Here is a 24872-nt window from a genome sequence, read left to right as displayed (position 1 = left end):
AGGAGCATAGAATTTCTTCGTTGCTTTTGTCTTTATTATTGTCTTTCAGCACAGTGTTTTAGTGTTCTCCATACTATTTTTAAACATCTCTCGCTAGATGTATTTCTGAGCATCTGGGCTTTTGTGGAAGATTTTACTTGTAAAGCCATCTGGGCCTGTTAATTTCTCTGTGCAAAAAAATTTTGATTACAGATTCAATCATTTTAATGCAAAAATATTTCATTTAATTTAATATTTGAAAAGCCTGAGTGGTTGCAATGTTTTTCTCTAGAGAGGAAATGCATTTTCTTTTGCCAAGAGCCAGGGAGCACTTCTGACTTAGAACCACTTCAGCTTCATGGAGGCGGGGGTGGGAGGGGAGTGTAGTCCTGGGGTACCACTCACTTTTCTGGTCCTGATTGCTGTACCTTAGAGGGACTTTGCTTTTCTGTGAATAAAACTTAGTACTTACAGCTCTGAAAGATGTTTAATGCAGGACGTAGGTGTTTTCCAGTGAAAGGGCCCCTCAGAATATCTAGTCTGACATTCTGCCAAAAGCAAACATCTCAAGGTTGACTCTTAGGAGGCCACTTAGCACCATTCATGGCTCCCAATTGCTGCCAAAAATAATTTAGGAATGTTGATCCTGATGGAAGCTGGCTGAAGGGCCTTCTTTTCTATTTAGAGGGTATGCTTATCTGAGGTAGGCATTGATGAAGGCATCCCTTGACACTGCTGCTACCCTCTCTGGTTTCCCACACATCTACGAATCGGGGAAGTGGTGAAATGAGGCTATTTCAGCCCGACAGTGAGGCTTGTGGGAGTGCTTAATGCATTTAGGCACCATATAAAGTCATGTGATTCCTCGTTTTTCTTATTAATGTACTCACTTTTGCTGAAAGAATAACCTCATAAATGGTTATTGAACTCCAGTGAAGTCTGCATGTCACAGCCTTGACCTTGGAATGAGCAGCGATGCTATTATTTGTGATTATGCTCCCATCTTTCCTCTGCTCGCCCTTGTTTACGTGGACCTGCCCTTGAGCATTGCTCTCGAACATTTTTTCTGAGAGTTCCCGTCACCCACCAGAAAAAGCTACATGATATGGAAGATAAACAAGCTGAGAGACCCCTAAACGCAGTGGCAGCTTTGTATTACCTATTCCCCACAGATTTCTCTCTCAGACACCAAACTTCATCCTGGCAGAAATGGGGACTCGGGAAGCTCTATGTCATGGGTTTGGGCACTCCTGGGCACCAATGTTGCACATACTATTACTTTTATTATATATTTTACTAATCATCAATAACGGTCTGTGCTGGGTATGAAATGTATTTTGTGTGAGTCTGATTGACAGTTAAGGCCTTTGTGTTCATTTGATTTAAAAATCATAGAGAAATTCAACCTGAAATTGTCTTCACACAAAGGAATGACTCTAACCACACCTCAGACTGAAAAAAATCTAACATTAGGTTAATATACTCTTACTGTTGTTTGGACCCAGAAGTTCTGGAGCTGCGTCTCTGCTCTGCTGTTACCTGCTTCTTCTGTAGTGTTATTAAGCGTGTAAGAAGTTCTACTGGAACAAATACTTTACATTTACTAGTAAAAATAGCTGCTCAGGCTGAACTTTTCTGACAACAGTAATGATCTCATCAGTTATTTTAATAGTTTAAATAGTGCCTTGGAGAGTAAGATCTGCCATTAAGAGAAGAAAAGGCACAGCTGAGTTGTCTCGAATTGAGAGGCTCATTACCTAATCTTCTCCAAAGTCTCTAATGATGTCCTGTTTAATAGCCACTAGAAATACAGAAACATTTTAGTAGAGGGTTCTCAATCTAAAACCCTTGCAGCTGTAACATCGATTACTTTGTACATAATAATAGTAACACACATAAGAGCAGCCAACTTTTACTGAGAGCTTACTATATGCCAGATACACATGGGAATAGAGAATCTCGGAAAAGACATACTGCATTAGTTCATTTGGCTAGCCACTGGATGTCTAACTCAAGTTATATGTACATTTATTAAGTTGGGTCAATTGACATAATTGGCCAACTGTTCAAAATTGTGCAGATGGCGAGTACAGGCAGGTCCCAGAGAATCATGATTTATGAGAAGATACATATTGCATCCTGCCTCGATAGAGAAGAAAACATCTTTCTCCCAAGAAGCATAAGTCTTCATCCTGGGGTAGTAAAGGAGAAGGTTTTGTTGTTGCTCTTATCATTTTTATCCTTAATCTTCCTAACTTGGATTTCAAACAATCCAAAATGAACAATGAATATTCACTGACTGAGTGTAATGCTCTATAGTTGGGTGGTATGGAAAAAAGAGAGTTCCAGAGTCCTTCAATAAAATCTCCAACAACCCCAGCAGTTGATTCAGATCATCTAATTCTCATCAAATTCTAAGCAGGACAGAGTTGGTCAGAGGATTTAACCCCTAGTGGAATCTGGTAGCAGCCAAGAGCACGGGTGTGGACAGTCAGAAAGAAAGCCTGCGCTCCAATCCCACCTCTGCTGGTGTGACTTCGTCCAACTTATCAAATCTTTCAATATTTCACTTTCCTCATCTCTAAGAGTGGAGACACTAGTAACTACCACATTGGGTTGTTGTAAAAATTGAATCCAAATGAGATGATATACATAATGTGCCCGGACACACCAAGCGTCCACTAGGTGGTAGCTGTTATTATTTTTATGGTTATTGTTAACAATGGGAGGACCACTTGGGCCAGTTCATCGCAGTGATATTAGGCCTCAATTTCCTCCACCTAAGATTTCAGTACCCTTCCTGCCAACTTTGGCTTGAACTCTGCCCCAAATCTCTATTCATCTGCCTTAAGCTCCCGTAGCAGACCCTGCTTCCTTTATACCTGTCCCACCAATACCATACCTCCTCCCTCCCCCACGGGTTGTATTTCTGCCATGGAGTTAATAGTCAAAATGATGTCAGTGCTCGCTTGGTTTTTTAGTATGAGCTGACATAGTAGCTTTCTTCTCTATCGCTGCCTTACTTAACAGCTGGACATCCTTAGGTCTCAGAAACAGCCTCCACCAGGGCTAAGCTTGCCTTTTGTACAATGAGTTACTTGGCTGCTATATTTGGGGGGACATGAATTGGATTAGGTTGTGCTTCCCAGGCTCCTTGCTTAGCTTCGGTCTCCTCCCTGTCTGCTTAGATCCTGGCATGCTTCACACGTGAGCATTTTATATATAAGGACACGCAAAGGAAAAAATTCACGGCAACTTCAGCAAAGAAACTTACAATTTACTTTTCAACATAATCTTATCATCTACTCCAAAAATACTTGAGTAATTGACACAGAACCTATTACTATTTTACTACTATTTCTGTATAGGTAGAATTCTATTAATAACTACCAGCATAGCATCCCATGCAAACCTGTGTTTTATCCTACCTTACATTGGTGTGCTAGTGTGGATACACGGAGTGCAGTTAAGTCAAAAATAGAGGTGTATCTCAAAATCCTTATCCATATCTCTCAGCGTAGAGGAAAAGTATAGCAAAAACTGTATTTTAATACCACTATAACGTGTCATTAATAATATTCAGCATTATTTTAGCAGAAGGAGTTCTGGGTGTTTTTCTGAGAGTGCTTCTAAGTAGAAATCATAATGTTTCCTCCACAACCAACTCATCCTCTAGATTCTTCATTTCTCAATAGGTTTTATTTTTGTCCTAGTCATGCAAGCTTATAGCCTTGGAGGCATTCAAATATTGTTTTAGCAGAAGGTACAAATATACAACTGGCTGTATCTTTTAGATAGCATTGTATTGAAACTAGCCAAACATGATAGCTCATATAAACATCTTCTTTGTGTGTTATTCCTCATAAAAACCTTTTAAAAATATTTATTTATTTAGGTTGTGCCAGATCTTAGTTGCGGCTCGAGGGCTCCTTAGTTGTGGCGTGCAAACTCTTAACTGCGGCATGCATGTGGGATCTAGTTCCCTGACCAGGGATCAAACCCCGGCCCCCTGCATTGGGAGCTCAGAGTCTTATCCACTGCGCCACCAAGGAAGTCCCTAAAAACTTCTATTGAGACAATTTTCAGAGCAATTTTAGGTTCACTGCAAAACTGAGGGGAAGATGCAGTGATTTCCTGTGTACCCACCTGCCCCCGCATATGCACCGCCTCCCCCATTGTCAACAACCCCCCACCAAAGTGGTACATGTGTTTTAATGGATGAACCTGCACTGATGCATCATAAGCACCCAGAGTCCACAGTTTACGTTAGGGTTCACTCTTGGTGTTGTACGTTCTTTAGGTTTGGACAAATGTATAAGGACATGTATCCACCATTATGGTATCATACAGAGTGTTTTCACGGCCCTAAGAATCTTCTGTGCTCTGCCTATTCATCCCTCCCTCCACCTCCTACCCTCGGCAACCACTGAACTGTTTACTGACTCCACAGTTTTGCCTTTTCCAGAATGTCACATTGTTGGAATCGTACAGTATATCGCCAGTTCAGATTGGCTTTCTTTACTTAGTAACATGCCTTTTAGTTTCCTGCATGTCTTTTCATGGTTTCGTAGCTCATTTCTTTTTGGTGCTGAATAATATTCCATTGTCTGCGTGTACTACAGTTTATCCATTCTTCTCCTGAAGGACTTCCTGGCTGCACAAAGGCTTTTTGGACTGTATGTAGTGCTAGACAAATGATATTCCATAATCAAAGCGGTATCCCCACTCCTCTATACACTGTAACAATTAGTTTTCCTTTTATTGAGGCTTTACTCTAATAATGTTAATATGTTGTATCGGGACAGACACAGGCGTGAATTAGGCAATGTTTTATTGTATAAACTCTATGGGAGTAGTGTGTGGTTTTTTACACTTCTGAAATATCCTACATAAAACCACTCATGCTCGTAAAAGGCCTCTATGAAAATGGAATTCCCCCACCCCGAGTGGGTATAATTTTGACCACTGCAGGATGAGGGGACTTTCTGAAGCAATTGTTGACATGGAAATAAACAAAAAGGCTTTGTGCACCGGTGACCAAAAAGAAAAATCCAAACAACTTTACGAAGAGACGCGATGGCTTCCCAGTTGCAGGCACATTGAGCACACATTCTACCAACTATTGTCATGTTTTGTTTTTCTGTAACAAAAAGCTTCTTTATATAATATAGGTAATTAGTCATACTCAGTTGGGGGTTCAGCTCAGCTTCTGTCTCAGTAAACAGAACCAGGGAGGGATTAGCTCTGGTGCAGGATGCCTGCCAAGTGCTAATCCCTATTGGACGGATGAAAATAAAACATTATTAAAAAGCCTTGTTCTGGCCTTAAACATTTCCCTACGTTTTCGCTGTACTGCCGCAGCTAACACACGTGGCTCCCCAAACTGCGTCATCCTAGGGGGCGCTGTTCTCCTGGGACAAACTTGTTTCCCATACTGTATTTGTATGTGGGAAACCTTCCGGTTGCTAAGCGTGTTTAATCATTCCAGAATGGTCTTTTCATAAAGAAAACCTGAATATGTAATCACCTTGCTTAAAACACTTTAAATGGTCCTCAGTGCTTTTAGGAGAAAGATCCCAATCCCTCCTGTAGCCTCTGGAGCCTAACATCATCTGGCCTCTGATGGTCCCTTCAGCCTCCTCTCATATCACGTGCCCCCATCCCTTGCCTTCTGTTCTCAGCATCCACCACCTTCTGTCACCTCTCTCCACAGCCCTTTACCATCTCTCCCAGGAATCTGGTCTTCTTTCTAGCTGTAGCTCAACTGTTACTTCCCCAGGAAGCCTGTTCTCACTATTCAGAGTACATGATAATCCCTGGTGTATGCTTTCTTGGGGATGTACCACTTCTGTGCACCTCTTTTCATCACATTTCATATGTACATGTGTCACATAGCGATATATGTCACACATAGATATTTGGCATAGAAGGTAATGATGACTAGGGTGGAGTCTGACTTTTTTCCTAGATATTTCTCTGAAAAATGCAAGGGCTATTGGTGAGAGCGGACTTGCGGCGGTGACCGTTGGCCTCTGCTCTACAGAGATTCTGTAACTCCTTGGAAAGAATAGAATCATCCTCCCTTTCAGTAGCTAGAAATTTAGAGTAGTTGAAATATGTGGGAATGAACCTCTGAGGGCCGAAAATGCAACATATTTGGGAACAATTCTTAAACTCTGTTTACCTACATGGAATATAGTTTTGTGAACTCACTGCACTGATGCTGTAAAAACTAGACGTTGTGGTCTATCTGTCTCTAAATAAGTGTTGTTTTCTCTCCTTCAATACTGCTGTAAACAGTGGCACCCATGTAGCATATGTTTGATTTTTTTAATGTCTCATATAAAAACTACAAACTACCTTCCTGCAAATAAGCTTACCTTCCTATCCAGACTTTTTTGTTGTATACGTGTTCTACCAATTAAATACTTTTGCAGGTTTAATCCTGTATCATTTCTTCTATTTTGTTTTGAGTAAAAGGGGGAAAAAAATTTAAAAGCTGGAATTCCCCTCCAAAAATGTGATGTTAAAAAGACATATATAGGTTATGCATATCTGTACGGTTAATGTTTGTCTCATGTCCCGGACTCCAAGCTTCACAAAGCAGGAGACTGTGTGGATTTTGCTCTTCATGGCGTTTCCAGGGCAAGCCTAGGTCCTGGGATGTAGCTGGCCCCCGTCACACATTTCACTGAGGACAGGGAAGGATTAGGAGTTAATCAGCCTTTTCTGTAAAGAGATCATGGTCACTCCAGGCAGCACCTCCCAGGTCAGGTTCTAGCGCGCTAGTTCTACAACCTTCTGCAGCTGTGCCCTGCTGTTGGCTACTCACTCTTGGTACCCTCATTTCTCCTGCCCGTTTTGCTTGCATCTGTCTCACTTCTCTTTATTATCTTGCCTGGGAACCTGCAAGTCATTGATCCCTCATCCAGCCAGGCTGTAGTCCAGGTCACCTTCTGTACGTGCTGAGCTTGACACTTCATATTTCATATTGTTACCAGGAAGCGCTGATGAAGCCATGCACAAACCCAGGTGATGGCAGAGGCGAGGTCGATTGTCCTATGAAGGCCTCCTGCACCTCAGTTGTTTCACGGCAGGGAGCGCTATGCTTTCAGGTTTTTGCCTCGGGCAGTGATTCACGTCTTTCAGGGCATTACCTGTACCAACTATTCTGACACTCTTTCTCTGCACACTTGCATTAATTAAAAAGGACTCTTAGGTTTGTTGAGAAAAAGAAATCCGTAAACTTCAGAGGTATTTGGATTGCTAAGAGATGTAAACTGCTTCCTCAAAGCTTTGACAGGCAAAAACACCATAGTATTTACATGTAGACAGATTCTTTGGGAAGGTCAAGGGTACATAATTTCAAACTAAATGTTCTAAGATGTTAACTGCCTTTTTTTTTTTTTTTAACCCTTGGTATCATAGGACTCACCAGTGAGGCCCCAAACAGTATCTATTTATAGAGATGTATTGATAGTCCTGGTTTATTAAAGTGCAACTCAAATACAGTCTGAACTTGACCTAAATTCTAAGTGAATTCTGCACCCTCTGCGTAACAATCCATTGGCCTTTGGGAGTGAGGGAAATGGGCAGTCCTGTCACTTGATTGTTATGAAAGTCGCTCACAGCCAAGTCAACAAGCTGGTCAAGTTGCCATCATTACGACTACATCAGAAGAAAGCTAGGAAAAGACTTCATTGTTTTTGAGATTCAACCCAATCAAGATCTGAACCTTAAAATTTAAGTAATAATTCAAAATAAATGTTCCTGAAGTAAAAACAAGACCAAAATCTATGAAGTTGAACCACGTTAAGTTGCCAACATTCAAGAATAATTTACCTTTACCAATGGCAATTTCATCTTACTGAATATATACTCATTTAAAGAGTCCACTAGGATCTGGGCAAAAAAGGACCCATAATTCTCAACCTTAAAACATATGCCAGTAAAACTACTAATGTTTATAGATCAAGAAAAACATATTTCTGTGCCTCTAAAAAACAAACACAAAAACAAAGCCATTTACAACGGGAAGAAATCTTGATTCACATCAGATTTCTCCATAGCATATACAAAGCAAAAGAACACTGAAATAACATTTTCAAGAAACTCAAGGAAAGAAAGTATGACTCAATTACTTTCTATCCAGTGAAGTTTTTTTTTCTTCCAACTTCCAAGGCTTTGGAAAATAGTTTAAAACATACATATGCATCTGGAATATTGCAACCATAATTTTTTTCTGAGGAATCAACTACAAGACAAGCTTCATCAGAACATGTGGTTATAGGCGGAACTTTGAACAAAGTACTAAGCATTAAGTATATTTACATGTAAATCTAAGATTAAAACAGGATTAGGATAAAGATGGAAGAATAGTGTGCAGATGTCAAACACTCCAAGAAAGTGAAAACTATTCCACTTTAAAATGAGAGAAGGAGGGAGAAAATAGACTGAACTCATTGACTGCTGCATGGAGAACAGATAATAGAAGCTAGTGAACCAAATAGTAAACTCTTAAGTCAGGATAAAGGAAACTAAGGGATTTATAAGAGATATTAATGTGAAAGTTACCACCAGGAAAAAAAAAAGCAAACCTTTCTAGAATCCCATAGAAATACAAAACCCAAGTATAATTTTATTTTTTAAAAAATATGAGCAAAGGAGTGGTTGCCAGAGGTTATGGATGAGGTGAGAATTTAAATATAAAGGGTTAGCACAGGGAGTGTTTGGGGCTGGTGGAACTGTTATGCATCTTGACTGTGGTGGGTGTTATACAAATCAATGCATGTGTTAACATTTACGGAACTGTCCACCAAGAGAAAATGTCTACGTTACTGTTTAATTGATTGATTCATTTTTTATTTAAAAAAATATTATTTAAAAATATAACGAAAGCATGTTTGTCCACTTACTGGATAAATAAATGAATAGCCACCTTTCCCACTATCCCCCCAAAACGAGCCAAGAAGATAGACGGTATGGTGAAAGACACATTATAAACATAACATAATTCATACAGTAAGTATAACTTAAAATAATGACATAGAGAGAGAGCAAACACATCAGTCCTATTAATACATGTAAACTGGCTTTACTCCCCTGTGGTAGGCTTGCGAAACATAATCTACAAAACACCGTTCTACACTGTAACTTGAACGCAGCCTCTGTCTTCTTGCATTGTTATAACCTTTCCAGCAGTCAGCAGCAACCCACTTACTTCTTTCAAAGCTCCATCTTTTTGTGGATCATCCCATTACTTTGCTATTTCTGGTCTGAGGAACCTACCTGGTTATCAGTCCATTTATTCATTAGTTCATTCTTTTGCATAAAAATAGCCGGTGGAAAACATCAGCATTTCATTTTACTAATTCTTTTTCAATTTTAAAATAATTACTGTATTAATATGTTAGGACTGCCATAATAGAATACCACAGGCTGGGTGGCTTAAACAACAGAAATTTGTTTGTCACAGTTCTGGGGGCTAGAATTCCAAAATCAAGATGCCATCAGGGTTGGTTTCCAGAGAGACTTCTCCTCCTGGAATGCAGATGGTGGCCTTCTTGCTGTGTCCTCCAACGGACTTTCCTTAGTGTGTGCACCCTGAGACCTCTGGTATCTCTTCCTCTTCTTATGAGGAGGAATCCTACCTCCCTACAGGCCCTATCAGTACCATTGCCCTTTCATCTTTTCACTTTAAGTGCCTGACTAATCCCCATCTAAAGGTAAATCCAATTCTCTGCCTTCTCTGTCCTTGTACCTGGACAACTGAATGTGATTGTCATACATTAAATTCATGTCCATGTACCTCAAGGGGACCATTAGGGGGCCAGACAACTTTTCTGCACTTCCTGAGTCCATTTGATCTTTCATTGCCCTAGATAATTATTTTATACCTTTATTTTCCTCAAATCCCTCAAATGTTACTTCTCATATTTGATTCTTATTTCAGTGAGAAAACAAAAGCTATCAAAAGACAACATCCTCACTCACTCACCAACACAACTCTAACATGGCTACGCCCGTACCCAAATAACTTGCTTTTAACTGAGTTATTCTAAATGAACTGTCCCTGGGCATAAGTAATGCTAACTCTTCTCCGTGTTCAGGGGCCCTTCCCCCGTCCCCACTGAAAGACACATTCCAGCAGCTGTGCCCCTTCTCCATCATCATGTCTTCAATATCCACTGAGTCATCCCATTAATGTACAACATACTGTTATTTCTCCCACTTAAAACACCGTCTCTTGTTCTCACTTCCACCGTGTTTATCACCCCATTTGTTGAGGGGTCCAGACATGGTTAATATTAATGACTATTGTCACAAACACAATAACAATTAAAGGAATAAAAAAAAAGACTACTATTTTTCTCAGCAGAAAGGAGTACTATCGAAAAAAAAATCAAATTTCTAGGAAGTGATTCATTACAATGATTTTCACCAACCAACTTAATTAGTTTTTTGATGTGCTAACAAACTCGTTCTTAATTTCTGACTGCTTCCAAGGCATTTTTTTTTTTTTAAGAAATTCACGTTCTTATTGATTGATTGCTGTGTTGGGTCTTCGTTTCTGTGCGAGGGCTTTCTCTAGTTGCGGCAAGCGGGGGCCACTCTTCATCGCGGTGCGCGGGCCTCTCACTATCGCGGCCTCTCTTGTTGCGGAGCACAGGCTCCAGACGCGCAGGCTCAGTAGTTGTGGCTCACGGGCCCAGTAGCTCCGCGGCATGTGGGAGGGATCTTCCCAGACCAGGGCTCGAACCCGTGTCCCCTGCATTAGCAGGCAGATTCTCAACCACTGCGTCACCAGGGAAGCCCCCTTATGACTATTATGTAATGATTAAACACTGCACATGTATAAAAATTGCTAAAACCAGTCTCCTTAAGAGCTATTTCCTATAGCTGATTTGATCTATAACACTCAAGACTACACTTTCACTTACTTAAATTGAGTGGTTATCCCAGACAGATGGTCTTTACCAATAACAGGAACCAAGTTATTATAAACATCTAATTGCAAAAACAATTTTTGCTCTTTCACTACATTTTCTTTTATATATTTTAGTTATCCATTTTTCATAACTATAGTGGAAAATCATATGGTTCAAGTACCTAATTTTATATGCCCAAGTTATTTAAGGTGAGAAAGAAGATATTTTTGATTCCCATTTTGAGTATGTACCAGTTATTGGAAACATAGCTGTAGAATAGGTACAAGGTGCACTTTAGGAAAGTACAAGATGAAGCTGGAACATCTAGTACCAGAAGATGAGGAAGTGCTCAAAAATGATGGGACATATCAAAAAAAAAAACCAAACCAAAACAAAACAAACAGAGAAGACAACTTTGATGGGCTCCTATTTGCCAGACCGGGGGCAAGTGGAGCATTAAAATAAATAACAGCAGTAACAAACTATATCCATTGAACTAAATAGGAAAACATGAGTTCATCCAAATATAAATGAATGAATATTTTGAAAATTTGGTGAGGAATAGGGTATTTATATAATCTCAAAGTACTTCCTCACAAAAATACTAATTATAAAGAGTAATTCTTCAAGTGTTCAAACGGACATCATTAGTTTTGGGACAAAGTGAAATCCTGTGACACCTAAAGGACGAAACGAAATAGGATTATCATGTCCAGGATAATCCTGCCAGAAAGCGTAACCTGAACCTAGTCATGAAGAGACCACGGAAACCCCCCAAATGAGGAACACAACAAAATAACTGAAATCTTCAAAAGAGTTTAAGTTATGAAGTCAAGGAAAGACTGGGGTATTATCCCAAACTTAAAGACTTAAGAGACATGAAGCATAATTCTGAACTGGATCATTTGGCTAAAAAAGAGAGGAGTAGATGAGAGTAATGTTTCAGAGTCAACTTGCCACTTGTCATGGTCCTATTGTATTAACACAGGAGGATATCCTTGTTTGTAGGAAATACAGACTGAAGTATTTCAGGGGCATTAGGTCAGCAATTTTCTCCCAAATTCTTCAGGAAAAAATTTTCTTGTACTGTATTCACACCTGGAATTTGTGATTGTTAAAAAAAGACTGAGAATAATTTATAATTTTCTTAAAGTTTTCTTTTACCTGCCCTTGGTCCCATATAAAAGGTCCAAAACTTCTGGACTTTCAAAATAACTGAACTGAGGCTGTTTATTGCATTAGAATGGAGAACTCATGAGGGCTGCCTGAACATGTGGCCACCTGATCTAGGACTTCCAGCCTCCAGAACTGTGAGATATAAATTTCTGTTGTTCATAAGTCGCCCAATCTGTGGTATTTTGTTATAGCTGCCTGAACGGACTAAGACCCAGGGTGGTCAGGTTTGCCCACCATTCATGTGGCAATGCTCAACAGGCATAGCCTAGGACCCTAAAGGGGAAAGCAGGTGCCCTCTGCCAAAAAGAAGGGGAGATTCTCCTCTAAATCATGTATTAGGTAAGTTATTCCACCTCACCTGGGGAGAATAAGAGAAGTGCCAGTGACAGAACAGGGTTCTTTGGGAGAAATCCATCCTCATGGAAACCAAAAGATCAGGTTGAGGAGGAAGTGAATCTCCTCTGGCCTTCCCCAACAGTTCCAGTGGGTTCTTTCGATTAACAGGAATTCATGATTTAGTATTTGAGTGCCCAAGTAACCTAATAATAATAGTATTACAATCACCTGTAAATACATTATGTATTTCAGTGGCTCTCAAAATTTTACAGTACCTTTGCATCACTGCTGTGAAGTGAGTGTAATAACCCCAGGTGTTTGGGTTTCACTCCAGACTCATCAAATCAAAATCCAGCAGGGAACCCAGGCACTAAGAAAGCCAGCCCATAAAGCCCAAAGCTTTATGTCTCCATCACTGTGCCCTAGGGATGTAGAATTAAGCTAGACACAGTCTCTGCCCACAGCCCTTCAGAGAAGACAGAAAAGTAGGCAAATAAATTATAGCACAGAGGGATGCCGTGACAAGAGAAGTGTATAAAATGTAGAGGGAGAGCAGGTGCTCTGTTTTGATATCCATTATCTCAGACCTGGAGGGTCCTGGGAGGACTGTATTGATTAATGGGCTCCTTGACTTTCTGGCTGTTGGTTGTATTCAACCAGTAGGGAACCCCAGCAGGAGATGAGAGGAGGAGGCGGGGACATTCTTCCCCTGGCTCACTCCATAGATGGTTGGTGGTGGGTCTAACCAGAGGCTGCAGATCCAGCAGGCAGACTCTGCAGAGGACAGTACTTCTTGCTTCTTGCCCCCTCAGGCCCGGCAGTGGTAAGTGCTCCCCACAGCTTGGGTACTGAACTGCCTCCGTGTCCATACCTATGTAAACAGCTCCTTTATTAAACTTGCCTTAGATTACCTGATTTGCCTGTGCCCACTGTTTCCTGATTTGTACAGGAGTCAATGGCTTAGAAGAAAATTCTGGAATCAATCATGGAGGATTCCCAGGAAATGCTGCATCATCAGGGCTCTTGATGGCCCAGGAACTGATACTGCACAGAAGAACACGGACATTAATGAACTTCAGTTGACAGTGGATTTGAATGAAATGTCTCTGAATGTCAAGAATTTCTGGAAATAATAAACCAATATGTTTTATGGATGTGTTACTCTTCATGAATGCACAACAGTGATATATGATTTTTAAAATCTTTGTCTTAATAAGTCTACCTATTTCAACAATTATAAAATAAAAATCTTAGGGGCTTCCCTGGTGGCGCAGTGGTTGAGAATCTGCCTGCTAATGCAGGGGACACGGGTTCGAGCCCTGGTCTGGGAAGATCCCACATACTGCGGAGCAACTAAGCCCGTGAGCCACAACTACTGAGCCTGCGCGTCTGGAGCCTGTGCTCCGCAACAAGAGAGGCCGTGATAGTGAGAGGCCCACGCACCACGATGAAGAGTGGCCCCCGTTTGCCACAAGTAGAGAAAGCCCTCGCACAGAAACGAAGACCCAACACAGCCGTAAATAAATAAATTAAAAAAAAAAAATCTTAGGTGATGAGAAAACATTGGATTAAAAGGTAATTGGCAGGGGGGAGGAGTCAAGATGGCGGACTAGGAGGATGCGGAATTCGCGCCTCCGCACAACTAGGGCACCTACCAGGCAGCAGCAGGGGACCACGGACACCTAAGGGGAGAGAAGGAACCCCCCAGAGACTGGGTAGGGCGTGGGGGGATGAAGGGGGGGGGGAAGGGGAGGCAGGACGGGATTGGTGCCCCTGAGGGGAGGGTGGGGGAAGGGAAGGGATCCCACGCCCAAAGGGGGAAATTGGGGAACCACTGGGAGGGCAGAGGATCAAAAGGGAGCATAGCCAGGTTTCCCCTGCCCACTTGGGCCCCCAGGAACCTGCTGAGATCCTGGGCCTGATCCTCTGCCCACCGAGGCCCCCTCCAGCCACAGGGGTCCTGAGGGAGTAGGAGGGAGGGAAGGGGGAGCAAAAGTAAAGGCCGGACCTCAGATCGGCACCCCTGAGGGGTGGCTGGGGGAGGGGAGGAGTCCCTACACCCAGTGGGAGCCACCCACAGTTAGGGATCCAGCAGCGATGGGGGAAACCCTGGGGGAGACCATAGGGGAGGGGCACAAAGGAATGGAAGGGAATGGGGCCAGCGCTTTCCCTGTCCCCTTAGGCACTGGGGAGCCTGTTGGGCTCCTGGGTCTAATCCTCTGCCCTCAGAGCCTCCCTCCTGCTGTGCAGAGCCCAAGCCCCGCCCCTACCCCCCCCCCCAGGGCCCTACGTCTACACTCAGAGACCCCCTCCGGGACCCCCTCCAAAGCGCTGGTCCTAAACCCCGCCCACACACCCTCACTCAGGGCCCTACCTCCAAACTAGGAGAACTCCACACTCCAGAGGCCCCCCCCCCCCCTTTCCACGTGCTGCCTCTCCCCTTCTGCCCAGGTCCTAAGCAGAGGCCCCGCCCCACGCTTGAACGTCACTCGGCCTAGGTCCTGCCCCACCCTAAACCCCACCCCTTGCCTAAGTTCCCCAGCCTAAATTCCACCCCCATAGTCAAGGCACTTTTTTTTTTTCTTTCTTTTCTTTTTTCCTCGTTTAGATTGGGGTTGTTTTACCATGTTGATTCTTTTATATTTTTATTTTTACTAATAAATCTTTTATTTTTCTAATTTTATTTTATTCTTTATACTTCATTATTGTTCTCTCCTTTTGGCTTGTTCCCCCCCCCCCCTTTTTTTTTCTTTTTTCTGTTGTGGTTTTATTTTACCTTGTTGCAGTTGTTTCAATTATACTTTTATTTTTCCTAATATATTTTTTATCTTTCTAATTTTATTTTATTTTTTATTCTTTGATATTGTACTGCTCCATTTTTTCTTACTTTCTTCCTTTTTTTTTTTTTAACCAAGCCATGAAGCTTGCAGGATCTTGGTGCCCAGGCCAGAGGTCGGGCCTGAGCTCCTGCGGTGGGAGCTCCGAGCCAAACCTCTGGAATAACAGAGAACCTCAGACCACAGGGAATATCATTCGGAGTGAGGCCTCCCGGAGGTCCTCATCGCAGCACCAAGACCCAGCACTATGCAACTGCTTGCAAACTCTAGTGCTGGACGTCTCAGGCCAAACAACCAGTAAGACAGGAATACTGGACCACCCATCAAAAAAAATAAAAATAAAAACAACAAAAAAAATATGTTACGGATGAAGGGGCAAGGTAAAAACCTATAAGACCAAATAAATGAAGACAAAATAGGCAACCTACCTGAAAAAGAATTCAGAGTAATGATAGGAAAGATGATCAAAAATCTTGGAAACAGAATAAAGAAAATACAAGAAACATTTAACAAGGATCTAGAAGAACTAAAGAGCCAACAAACAGTGATGAACAACACAATTACTGAAATTTAAAATACTCTAGAAGGAATCAATACTAGAATAAGTGAGGCAGAAGAACGGATAAGTGAGCTGTAAGATAAAATGGTGGAAATAACTGCCAGAGAGCAGAATAAAGAAAAAAGAATGAAAAGAATTGAGGACAGACTCAGAGACCTCTGGCACAACATTAAATGCACCAACATTCAAATTATAGGGGTCCCAGAAGAAGAAGAGAAAAAGAAAGGGTCTGAGAAAATATTTGAAGAGAGCTGTAGTTGAAAACTTCCCTAATATGGGAAAGGAAATAATCAATCAAGTCCAGGAAGTGCAGAGAGTCCCACAGAGGATAAATCCAAGGAGAAACACGCCGAGACACATTAATCAAACTATCAAAAATTAAATACAAAGAAAAAATATTAAAAGCAGCAAGGGAAAAGCAACAAATAACATATAAGGGAATCCCCATAAGGTTAACAGCTGATCTTTCAGCAGAAACTCTGCAAGCCAGAAGGGAGTGGCAGGACATATTTAAAGTGATGAAAGGGAAAAACCTACAACCAAGATTAGTCTACCCAGCAAGGATCTCATTCAGATTTGATGGAGAAATTAAACCTTTACAGATAAGCAAAAGTTAAGAGAATTCAGCACCACCAAACCAGCTTTACAACAAATGCTAAAGGAACTTCTCTAGGCAGGAAACACAAGAGAAGGAAAAGACCTACAAAAACAAACCCCAAACAATTAAGAAAATGGTAATAGGAACATACATATCGATAATTACCTTAAATGTAAATGGTTAAATGCTCCAACCAAAAGACATAGACTGGCTGAATGGATACAAAAACAAAACCCGTATATGCTGCCTGCAAGACACCCACTTCAGACCTAGGGACACATACAGACTGAAAGTGAGGGTATGGAAAAAGATATTCCATGCAAATGGAAATCAAAAGAAAGCTGGAATAGTAATTCTCATATCAGACAAAATAGACTTTAAAATAAAGACTTTACAAGAGACAAAGAAGGACACTACATAATGATCAAGGGATCAATCCAAGAAGAAGATATAACAATTGTAAATATTTATGCACCCAACATAGGAGCACCTCAATACATAAGGCAAATACTAACAGCCATAAAAGGGGAAATCGACACTAACACAATAATAGTGGGGGACTTTAACACCCCACTTTCACCATGGACAAATCATCCAAAATGAAAATATATAAGGAAACACAAGCTTTAAATGATACATTAAACAAGATGGACTTAATTGATATTTATAGGACATTCCATCCAAAAACAACAGAATACACTTTGTTCTCAAGTACTCATGGAACATTCTCCAGGATAGATCATATCTTGGGTCACAAATTAAGCCTTGGTAAATTTAAGAAACTTGAAATCGTATCAAATATCTTTTCCAACCACAACACTATGAGACTAGATATCAATTACAGGAAAAAAACTGTAAAAAGTACAAACACATGGATACAGCCACTATGGAGAACAGTGTGGAGGTTCCTTAAAAAACTAAAAATAGAACTACCATATGACCCAGCAACCCCACTACTGGGCATATACCCTGAGAAAACCATAATTTAAAAAGGGTCATGTACCACCATGTTCATTGCAGCTCTATTTACAATAGCCAGAACATGGAAGCAACCTAAGTGTCCATCGACAGATGAATGGATAAAGAAGATGTGGCACATATATACAATGGAATATTACTCAGTCATAAAAAGAAATGAAATTGAGTTATTTGTAGTGAGGTGGATGGACCTAGAGTCTGTCATACAGAGTGAAGTAAGTCAGAAAGAGAAAAACAAATACTGTATGCTAACACATATATATGGATCTAAAAAAAAAAAAATGGTTCTGAAGAACCTAGGGGCAGGACAGGAGTAAAACCTCAGACATAGAGAATGGACTTGAGGACACGGGGAGGGGGAAGGGTAAGCTGGGACGAAGTGAGAGAGTAGCATGGACATATATACACTACCAAATGTAAAACAGATGCTAGTGGGAAGCAGCCTCACAGCACAAGAGGATCAGCTCGGTGCTTTGTGACCACCTAGAGGGGTGGGATAGGGAGGGTGGGAGGGAGACGCAAGAGGGAGGGGAAATGGGGATATACGCATACATATAGCTGATTCACTTTGCTATACAGCAGCAACTAACACACCATTGTAAAGCAATTATACTCCAATAAAGACATTAAAAAAAAAAAAGCTTAAGATGCCTTAGCATTCTTATTTTCTTATCTCACTTCTTCCATTCTCTTCTGTTCATCTTTTCATCCTTAATACTGTACCAATAGAATAAACTTAACTGAAATGGAAGGACTGAGCAATCATAACTTTTCGTAAGCATCCCAAAACTCATATTTGAATCCATGCTCTCTATCACTGTTTCAAATTACCATCCATTCTAGAAAGCCTCAAACGGTTTGAATTGCAACAGTGGTACATTTGAATAAAACCTCCCAATTACAAAAATACGAAAGTTCAAAAGCTTCAAAGATTAAAGCTCATCACAGGTCTGTCCCCCAGTTAGCTACAGGAATGCATGTTTTAGAAACTCCCTATGAAAAAACTGCTTAGCAAATGAACAAAATACAAAGTAGTATGGAAGGAGCACTTTTCCTAAGTTCTTTTTTGTAAAGCACAAGAAGTAGAATTGTTCCAGGCATGTGAATATTTTTTTAAATGAAAGGTTCTGCAGGATTCAAACTTCCCAAGTGCTGCAGCTGTTGATATCAACAAAGTGAGATGAGCTCTGGGGGAAAGCTCTGTGAATTAAACCCTGCTCCACCACTTAGGGTCGAAAGCAAAAGTCCTATTATTAACCTAATCCAAGGAATCAAAACAATCAGTAATGCAATGAGAATACTGCAAAGCAGATTAACGTATCATCATCAGAGCCAGCACTCCCAGAACCCAAAGATACAGGGGACAGTGGTGATTGGCAGGAAATAGGTCCTGGTGAGAAAGCAGGCTTCTCAGCTTCCCTCCTGGGGATACGACAGAGAATTCTCATACCAGCCTCACAGCATGGGGTCTTCTCATATCCTTTTTTAAAAAAATTCCATTTATTAAAAAAAAAAACAAAACAGTTCACCCATTTCTCCCAGTCCTGACCCCCCACCTCTGGCAACCACTAATCTGTTTTTTGTATCGTGAGCTTTTTGGGGGGGGGGGTTGGATTCACATGTATGAGAGATAATATGCTATTTGTCTTTCTCTGTCTGACCTCTTTCACTTAGCATAATGCCTTCGAGGTCCATCCGTGTCATCACAAATAGCAAGATCTCATTCTATTTTATGGCTGAGTAATATTCCATTGTGCATTTACACAACATCTTCTTCAGACATTAAGCTGTCAGTGGACACTTAGGTTGCTTCCATGTCTTAGCCATTGTAAACAGTGCTGCAATGAACATAGAGGTGCATATATCTTTTCAAGTTTGTGTTTTGCTTTCTTTGGGTAAATACCCAGAATTGGAATTGCTGGATCATATGGTAGTTCTATTTTTAATTTTTTGAGCAACATCCATACTGTTCTCCATAGTGGCTTCGCCAACTTACACTCCCACCAACAGTACAGGAGGGTTCCTTCTCTCCACACCCTCACCAACACTTGTTATCTCTTGTCTTTTTGATAATGGTCGTTCTGACAGGTGTGAGGTGATCTCTCATTGTGGTTTTGATTAGCATTTCCCTGATGATTAATGATGTTGAGCATCTTTTCTTGTACCTGTTGACCATCGGTATGTCTTTTTTGGAAACATGTAAATTCAGATCTCCTGTTCATTTTTTAATTGGATTGTTTGGGTTTTTGCTATTGAGTTATATGAGTTCTTTATATATTTTGGATATTAGCCCCTTATCAGATATATAATTTGCAAATATTTTCTCCCATTCCGTAGGATGCCTTTTCATTTTGTTGATGATTTCCTTTGCTGTGCAGAAGCTTTTTAGTTTGATGTAGTCCCGCTTGTTTATTTTTTTGCTGTTGGTGTACTTTTGCTTTTGGTGTCAGATTCAAAAAATCACTGCCAAGACCAGTGTCAAGGAGCTTATCACCTGTGTTTTCTTCTAGGAGCCTCTTCTTGAAGGCAGAATTCCTTTCTGCAACCTCGTTTAAGCCAGTCAATGAAGTGAGGTTATTCAATGGACTAACTCAAATTCAATTCATATTACCAGGTGCTTATTAGCTAATAGTAAAACTATGGACTGTCCCAAGCATTATAGAAAAAAGGGAACCCTCTCGGAAAGGAGCTAAACAAAATTAAAGTGTCGACTGACTACAGGTTAGAACAAAAATATTGCTTTGGACAAACCTGTAAGTACCTGGTTCCTTCCCATCCGCACCCCACCTCCTAAGAGTTTGCCTCCAAATAAAGAAGTAGGCATCTGGGTTTCCCTGGTGGCGCAGTGGTTGAGAATCTGCCTGCTAATGCAGGGAACACGGGTTCGAGCCCTGGTCTGGGAGGATCCCACGTGCCGCGGAGCGACTAAGCCTGTGAGCCACAATTACTGAGCCTGCGCGTCTGGAGCCTGTGCTCCGCAACAAGAAAGGCCGCGACAATGAGAGGCCCGCGCACCGCGATGAAGAGTGGCCCCCACTTGCCGCAACTGGAGAAAGCCCTCGCACAGAAACGAAGACCCAACACAGCCATAAATAAATAAATAAATAAATAAATATTTAAAAAAAAGAAGTAGGCATCTAATCATCATTTAGAGGTCTGAACATCCAGTGTCCTGTGGACGAATCGTTCCCGGGCTCCTACCCAGGATAAACCAATTCACTGGTTGGAGAAAAAAATCAAGTTTAACTCAAGCACAAAATTAGATATTATATGAAACCATACTCTTTACTACATCAATATCTATGTTTAAAATGTAAACTTGTTTAACTAGAGGGAATAACTGTTACTTTTCCAAGCAGGTATAGGAGCCGATGATTCTTTTTAATTGTACGCTAAAAACTGAAAACTATTCCCGACGACAAAATTAAAATGCTTGCCCTACCATTTGGCCAGCTTATATATTTTCATATTTTAACAACGTTGGGAAAAATAAATTACATGTAAAACCAAGCAATTGATATTTAACTGTTCGTTGATCTGATTTGAAAGGGCTTCTGGAGGAACTTTCTGCAACCTGTATCCTGTCTCTCAGTCTAAAAAACCTCAGAAATTGAGAACTGTACAGTGGGTTTCCCCCCGAAAATGCAGAAAATCTGACTCTGACTTCTACCCTTTAGGAACTGAAGGCTCCTTCTTGTTTTAGGAAAATACATCTTAGACGGGCCGGTTCAAGGAAAAGTAAACAGACGAACTTCAGTCTCTATTTTTAAAAATGACTCAAGGCCCCAGGTTTTAAGAAAAAGATTTGAACTTTTCTTGGGGAAAGCCAAGTGACAGCTCCAGGGGGGCTGCTGCCGTCGGTGAAAGCTGGGCGCTGCCCGTCCAGCCTGCCAGGCCCCGGGAGGCCCTACCTGCGTTCCTCAGTTTCTTGTTCCGATACACGGACAGGACGTCCACCACGATGGTGAAGATGAGGACGAGGGCGAGCCTGGAGGCCAGCCTCGAGGGGCGCGGCCGCGCGCCCTCCCCGCCGCTCGGCGCCTGCTGCGAGGCTTCGAGCAGCGCGCTGCCGTTGCCCTTGGAGGTCCCGCCCGGCGCGCCCCACGGCCGCCCCGCGGTCCCCAGCGCGGCGAGATCCCGCTCCGCCGCGTTTTACGGCTCCTCCCTGCCCTCCGCGCTCCCGCTCGCCGTCCCGCCGCGGACTCGGCACCAGCAGCCCCAGCCTGGCGACGCCTGGCGTCCGCCTGGGGCGCCTTTGACTCTGCGGCAGCGCCCCCGTGCGGGGAGCCCGGACCAGCCGCCGGCGCCCTAAGGGGACCGTGAGCCTTTGTAAGGCTTCGCGTCGCACTTCAGTCCACGGAACATTCCACGGCCCGTGAAACATTCTCTCCCGTCTCGGACGTTTCACCAAGCAGAGCCAGACTGCTCGGGCTCCAACCCTACCTCAGATTGAAGCACGTTAGCTAACCACCCTGTATCCGTTTCCTTATCTGTAAAATGGGATAAAAAAGTATCTCATCTACCTCCTAAATAATAAGAGGTGGAAAAAAAATCGAGGAACTTTCTCAGGCAGGTGTTGCACCGTTCTTGAAACAGATTGTTTTCCCCAGCAGCCCTCACCTCTGCCTCACATACTGCCAAGGCCATCCGTAATTGTGATCATCTTTCCCCAAAAGCTACTTTTATTTTGAGATTTCTTGAACGCTGTCCTTACAATAAGTTCTTGCCCTCAACCCCCGTGCACGCCTCTGCCTGCTTCCCCCGCTGAACGAGAGCGAGAACGGAGGCCGCTGTCGGCTTGAAATGACCGAAGATTCCGCTGGGAACGCTGAGAGCAATCATAAACTCATTTCGCTTTCAAACGTCACGGATTAAATGGATTCAAAGTAGCCTGCTGCTGCAGCTGTTCAACCCAGGCCATCGTTCTCTACCAGATTTCTTCCAGAACAGTACAGAACCTAAACACCTTTACCCACCAAATCCCCACGCTCTCCTTGCAGACATCTGCGAGGCGCATACTCACTCCACAGCTTTTAAAAGCAAGTTGACCATTGGAGGTGCCCACGAAATCTGCAACCTCAGTATGTAACTACCAGCCACCAGGCCATGGGAGTCACTCCAAAAGAGTCTGAGATGTAGCAAAACAACAGCAGTCTGGAACTTTTCAATGAATCAGCTAAAGACTGGTACTTATCCAGAGATAAATACATCAATCCACCTGTACCCCAGGTTTTCCTTTTAATAGCTTTTCTGTATCCAGGCCTTAAGGGTTAATTCCTAGATTAAAATCAATTTCCTTTCAGTCATTAATGTACCCGTTCAGGAAAAAAATGTACATACTTGGCGCTATGTTTAAAATATAGTCCTTACCCTCCAAATGGCAGTGAGCACTGTGGATGTATATATGAAATAACAGAGGTGAAATGAGTCCACAAATGAGAGCACTGAGGAAGGAATTTTAGAATTAATAGATACATTAAATGAGTTGAATAATAGGTTTTTAATTAATTATTTTTAGAGAAGTTTTAGGCGGATAGCCAAATTGAGGGCAAGTACAGACATGTCCCGTATACCTCCTGTCCTCACATGCACAGCCTCCCTCACTGTCTGCACCTGGTACTTCTATTGTCATCTATGAACCTATATTGACATGTAATTATTATCCAAAGTCATAGTTTACGTTAGGGTTCACTCTTGGTGTTTTCCATTCTATTGGTTTAGACAGTTGTATAATGACACGTACCCATCATTATAATATCATACAGAGTGTTCTCACTGCCCTAAAAATCCTCTGTGCTCTGCCTATTCATCCCTCCCTCCCTTCAACCTCTAGCAGCTACTGATCTTTCTATTGTCTCCGTAGTTTTGCCTTTTCCAGAATGTCATATAGCTGGAATCATACAGTATGTAGCCCTCTCAGATTGGCTTCTTTGGCTTGGGAATCTGTTTTTAAATTGCCTCCATGCCCTTTCATTGCTTAAAAGCACATTTCTTTTTAGTGCTGAATAATATTCCATTATCTGGATGGACCACAGTTTAGTTATCCATTCACCTACTGAAGGGCATCTTTGTTGCTTACAGGTTTTGGCAATTGTGAATAAAACTGCCCAATTGTCACACAAGAATTGTACGTGTGCTTTTAGCAGTAAACTTAAAGCCAGCAGTGATACACATCATAAGTAATCATACTCTGTGATAACTTCCCTAGACAATTTTTTCCATCCTGAACATCCGGGTCAAAAATAGTTTGAAAACAAAAAATAGCTTTCCATTAGAATTCTTTAAATTTCTTACCCAGTTCAGCAGTATGACCTGAAAGTTATCCATATGATTTGTCCCTTCCCCAGAAGCAACCAACTCTAGGACAAAATTACTATCATCATTTTTCCTCAACAAAAATATTTCCATTCTTTATACCTTCTCTTGCCGACAGCACATATCCTACTTGCTTTACATACTGAAATGCTTCCCTTATCATTTTTAGTAGCTTTAATTACATGTTATAATTTTTAACCCTTAAAAGCCTTAACCAAACCAAGAAACAAGTAATTGAACTGTTATACCAGCATTTACTTATTGGCAAACTTAAGCACATATTCCATAACCTCTAAAAGCTTACATTTTTCTCATAGCATAATTTCTCTTTAATGTGGTTGGTACAAGATGGGTATTTAATAAACCCAAACATCTTTTGAAGTTCTACTAATTAACCCAAGACCGAAGTCTAAGGCAAAGTGGGCTGTGTTTGTATTTTAAGGACATGATAAGAGTTAACTTCAAGCTTTCTCTTAGGCATATTTTTGTTCTCTTCGGGTCAGAATTTTGAAAACAGTATTTTATCAAGCTAGCTCTCTTATATAACTGCATATGCAAAAAGAACCAGTTTTGGAATTTCAAAAGAGTTTAATCCTAACCATTTTTTCCAGAGTCTAAAGAATACTGTCGTCATATATTGTTAAAAAAAAAAATTATCTTTCTTTTTCTTTAGTCATAATCTCACAGCTAAAATTTTTCTAATGAAGTTAACCTGAATTTCCCATTTTACAAAAAACAGCAAAGATACCAATCACACAAATGGAATATACACTCACCCACCAGAAGACAGAACAGTCACAAATCTGAGGAAGACCCATACGGAGTCCCAAACAAATACCTCCCAGACACAACGGTCCTCGACATCAGACACACCTCAGAACCAACTGGCACAATGCCCGAAGAGTGCTTCGTGCTCAGAAGAGAAGTTAGCCTGGGTGCACACCGGTGGACTTACTCGGTCTTGGAGCGCATCAGCTTGTCCAGACGCACGTCTCCGTTCCACCAAGGAAAAGCGTACATTGGCAGCCAGTGCCCAGCAGGGGAGAAACAGGGAGGATCCCCCGAAACAAATGTTTTTGGCGGCTGCTAGGAACGTCCCCCCAAATCCCCTTCTCAGGGCCAGCGAGCCACGGGCAGCGGGCTCCCTGCAGCCGTCGTGGCGTGTT

At 41.7% G+C, this 24872-nt stretch overlaps 1 protein-coding gene across 11 annotated transcripts in view; it reads right to left on the bottom strand.

The window, feature by feature from the left end:
* Positions 1-24571, bottom strand: part of LOC309619760 (uncharacterized protein) — a 140456-nt gene extending 115885 nt beyond the window's left edge. For all 11 annotated transcript variants that reach the window (XM_082375433.1, XM_082375424.1, XM_082375432.1 and 8 more), the window contains exon 1: positions 21303-24571. In XM_082375433.1, the coding sequence (XP_082231559.1) occupies positions 21303-21775 (473 nt within the window). In that variant the 5' untranslated portion in view covers positions 21776-24571. The remainder of the gene's footprint in view (positions 1-21302) is intronic.
* Between the last annotated feature and the right edge of the window lie 301 nt (positions 24572-24872).

Source organism: Balaenoptera borealis, assembly GCF_965194805.1.
Source record: "Balaenoptera borealis genome assembly, chromosome: 21".
NCBI classification, from domain to species: Eukaryota; Metazoa; Chordata; class Mammalia; order Artiodactyla; family Balaenopteridae; genus Balaenoptera; species Balaenoptera borealis.
The sequence above is the reverse complement of the archived record's forward strand: the minus strand, read 5'-3'. Positions and strand labels throughout refer to the sequence as shown.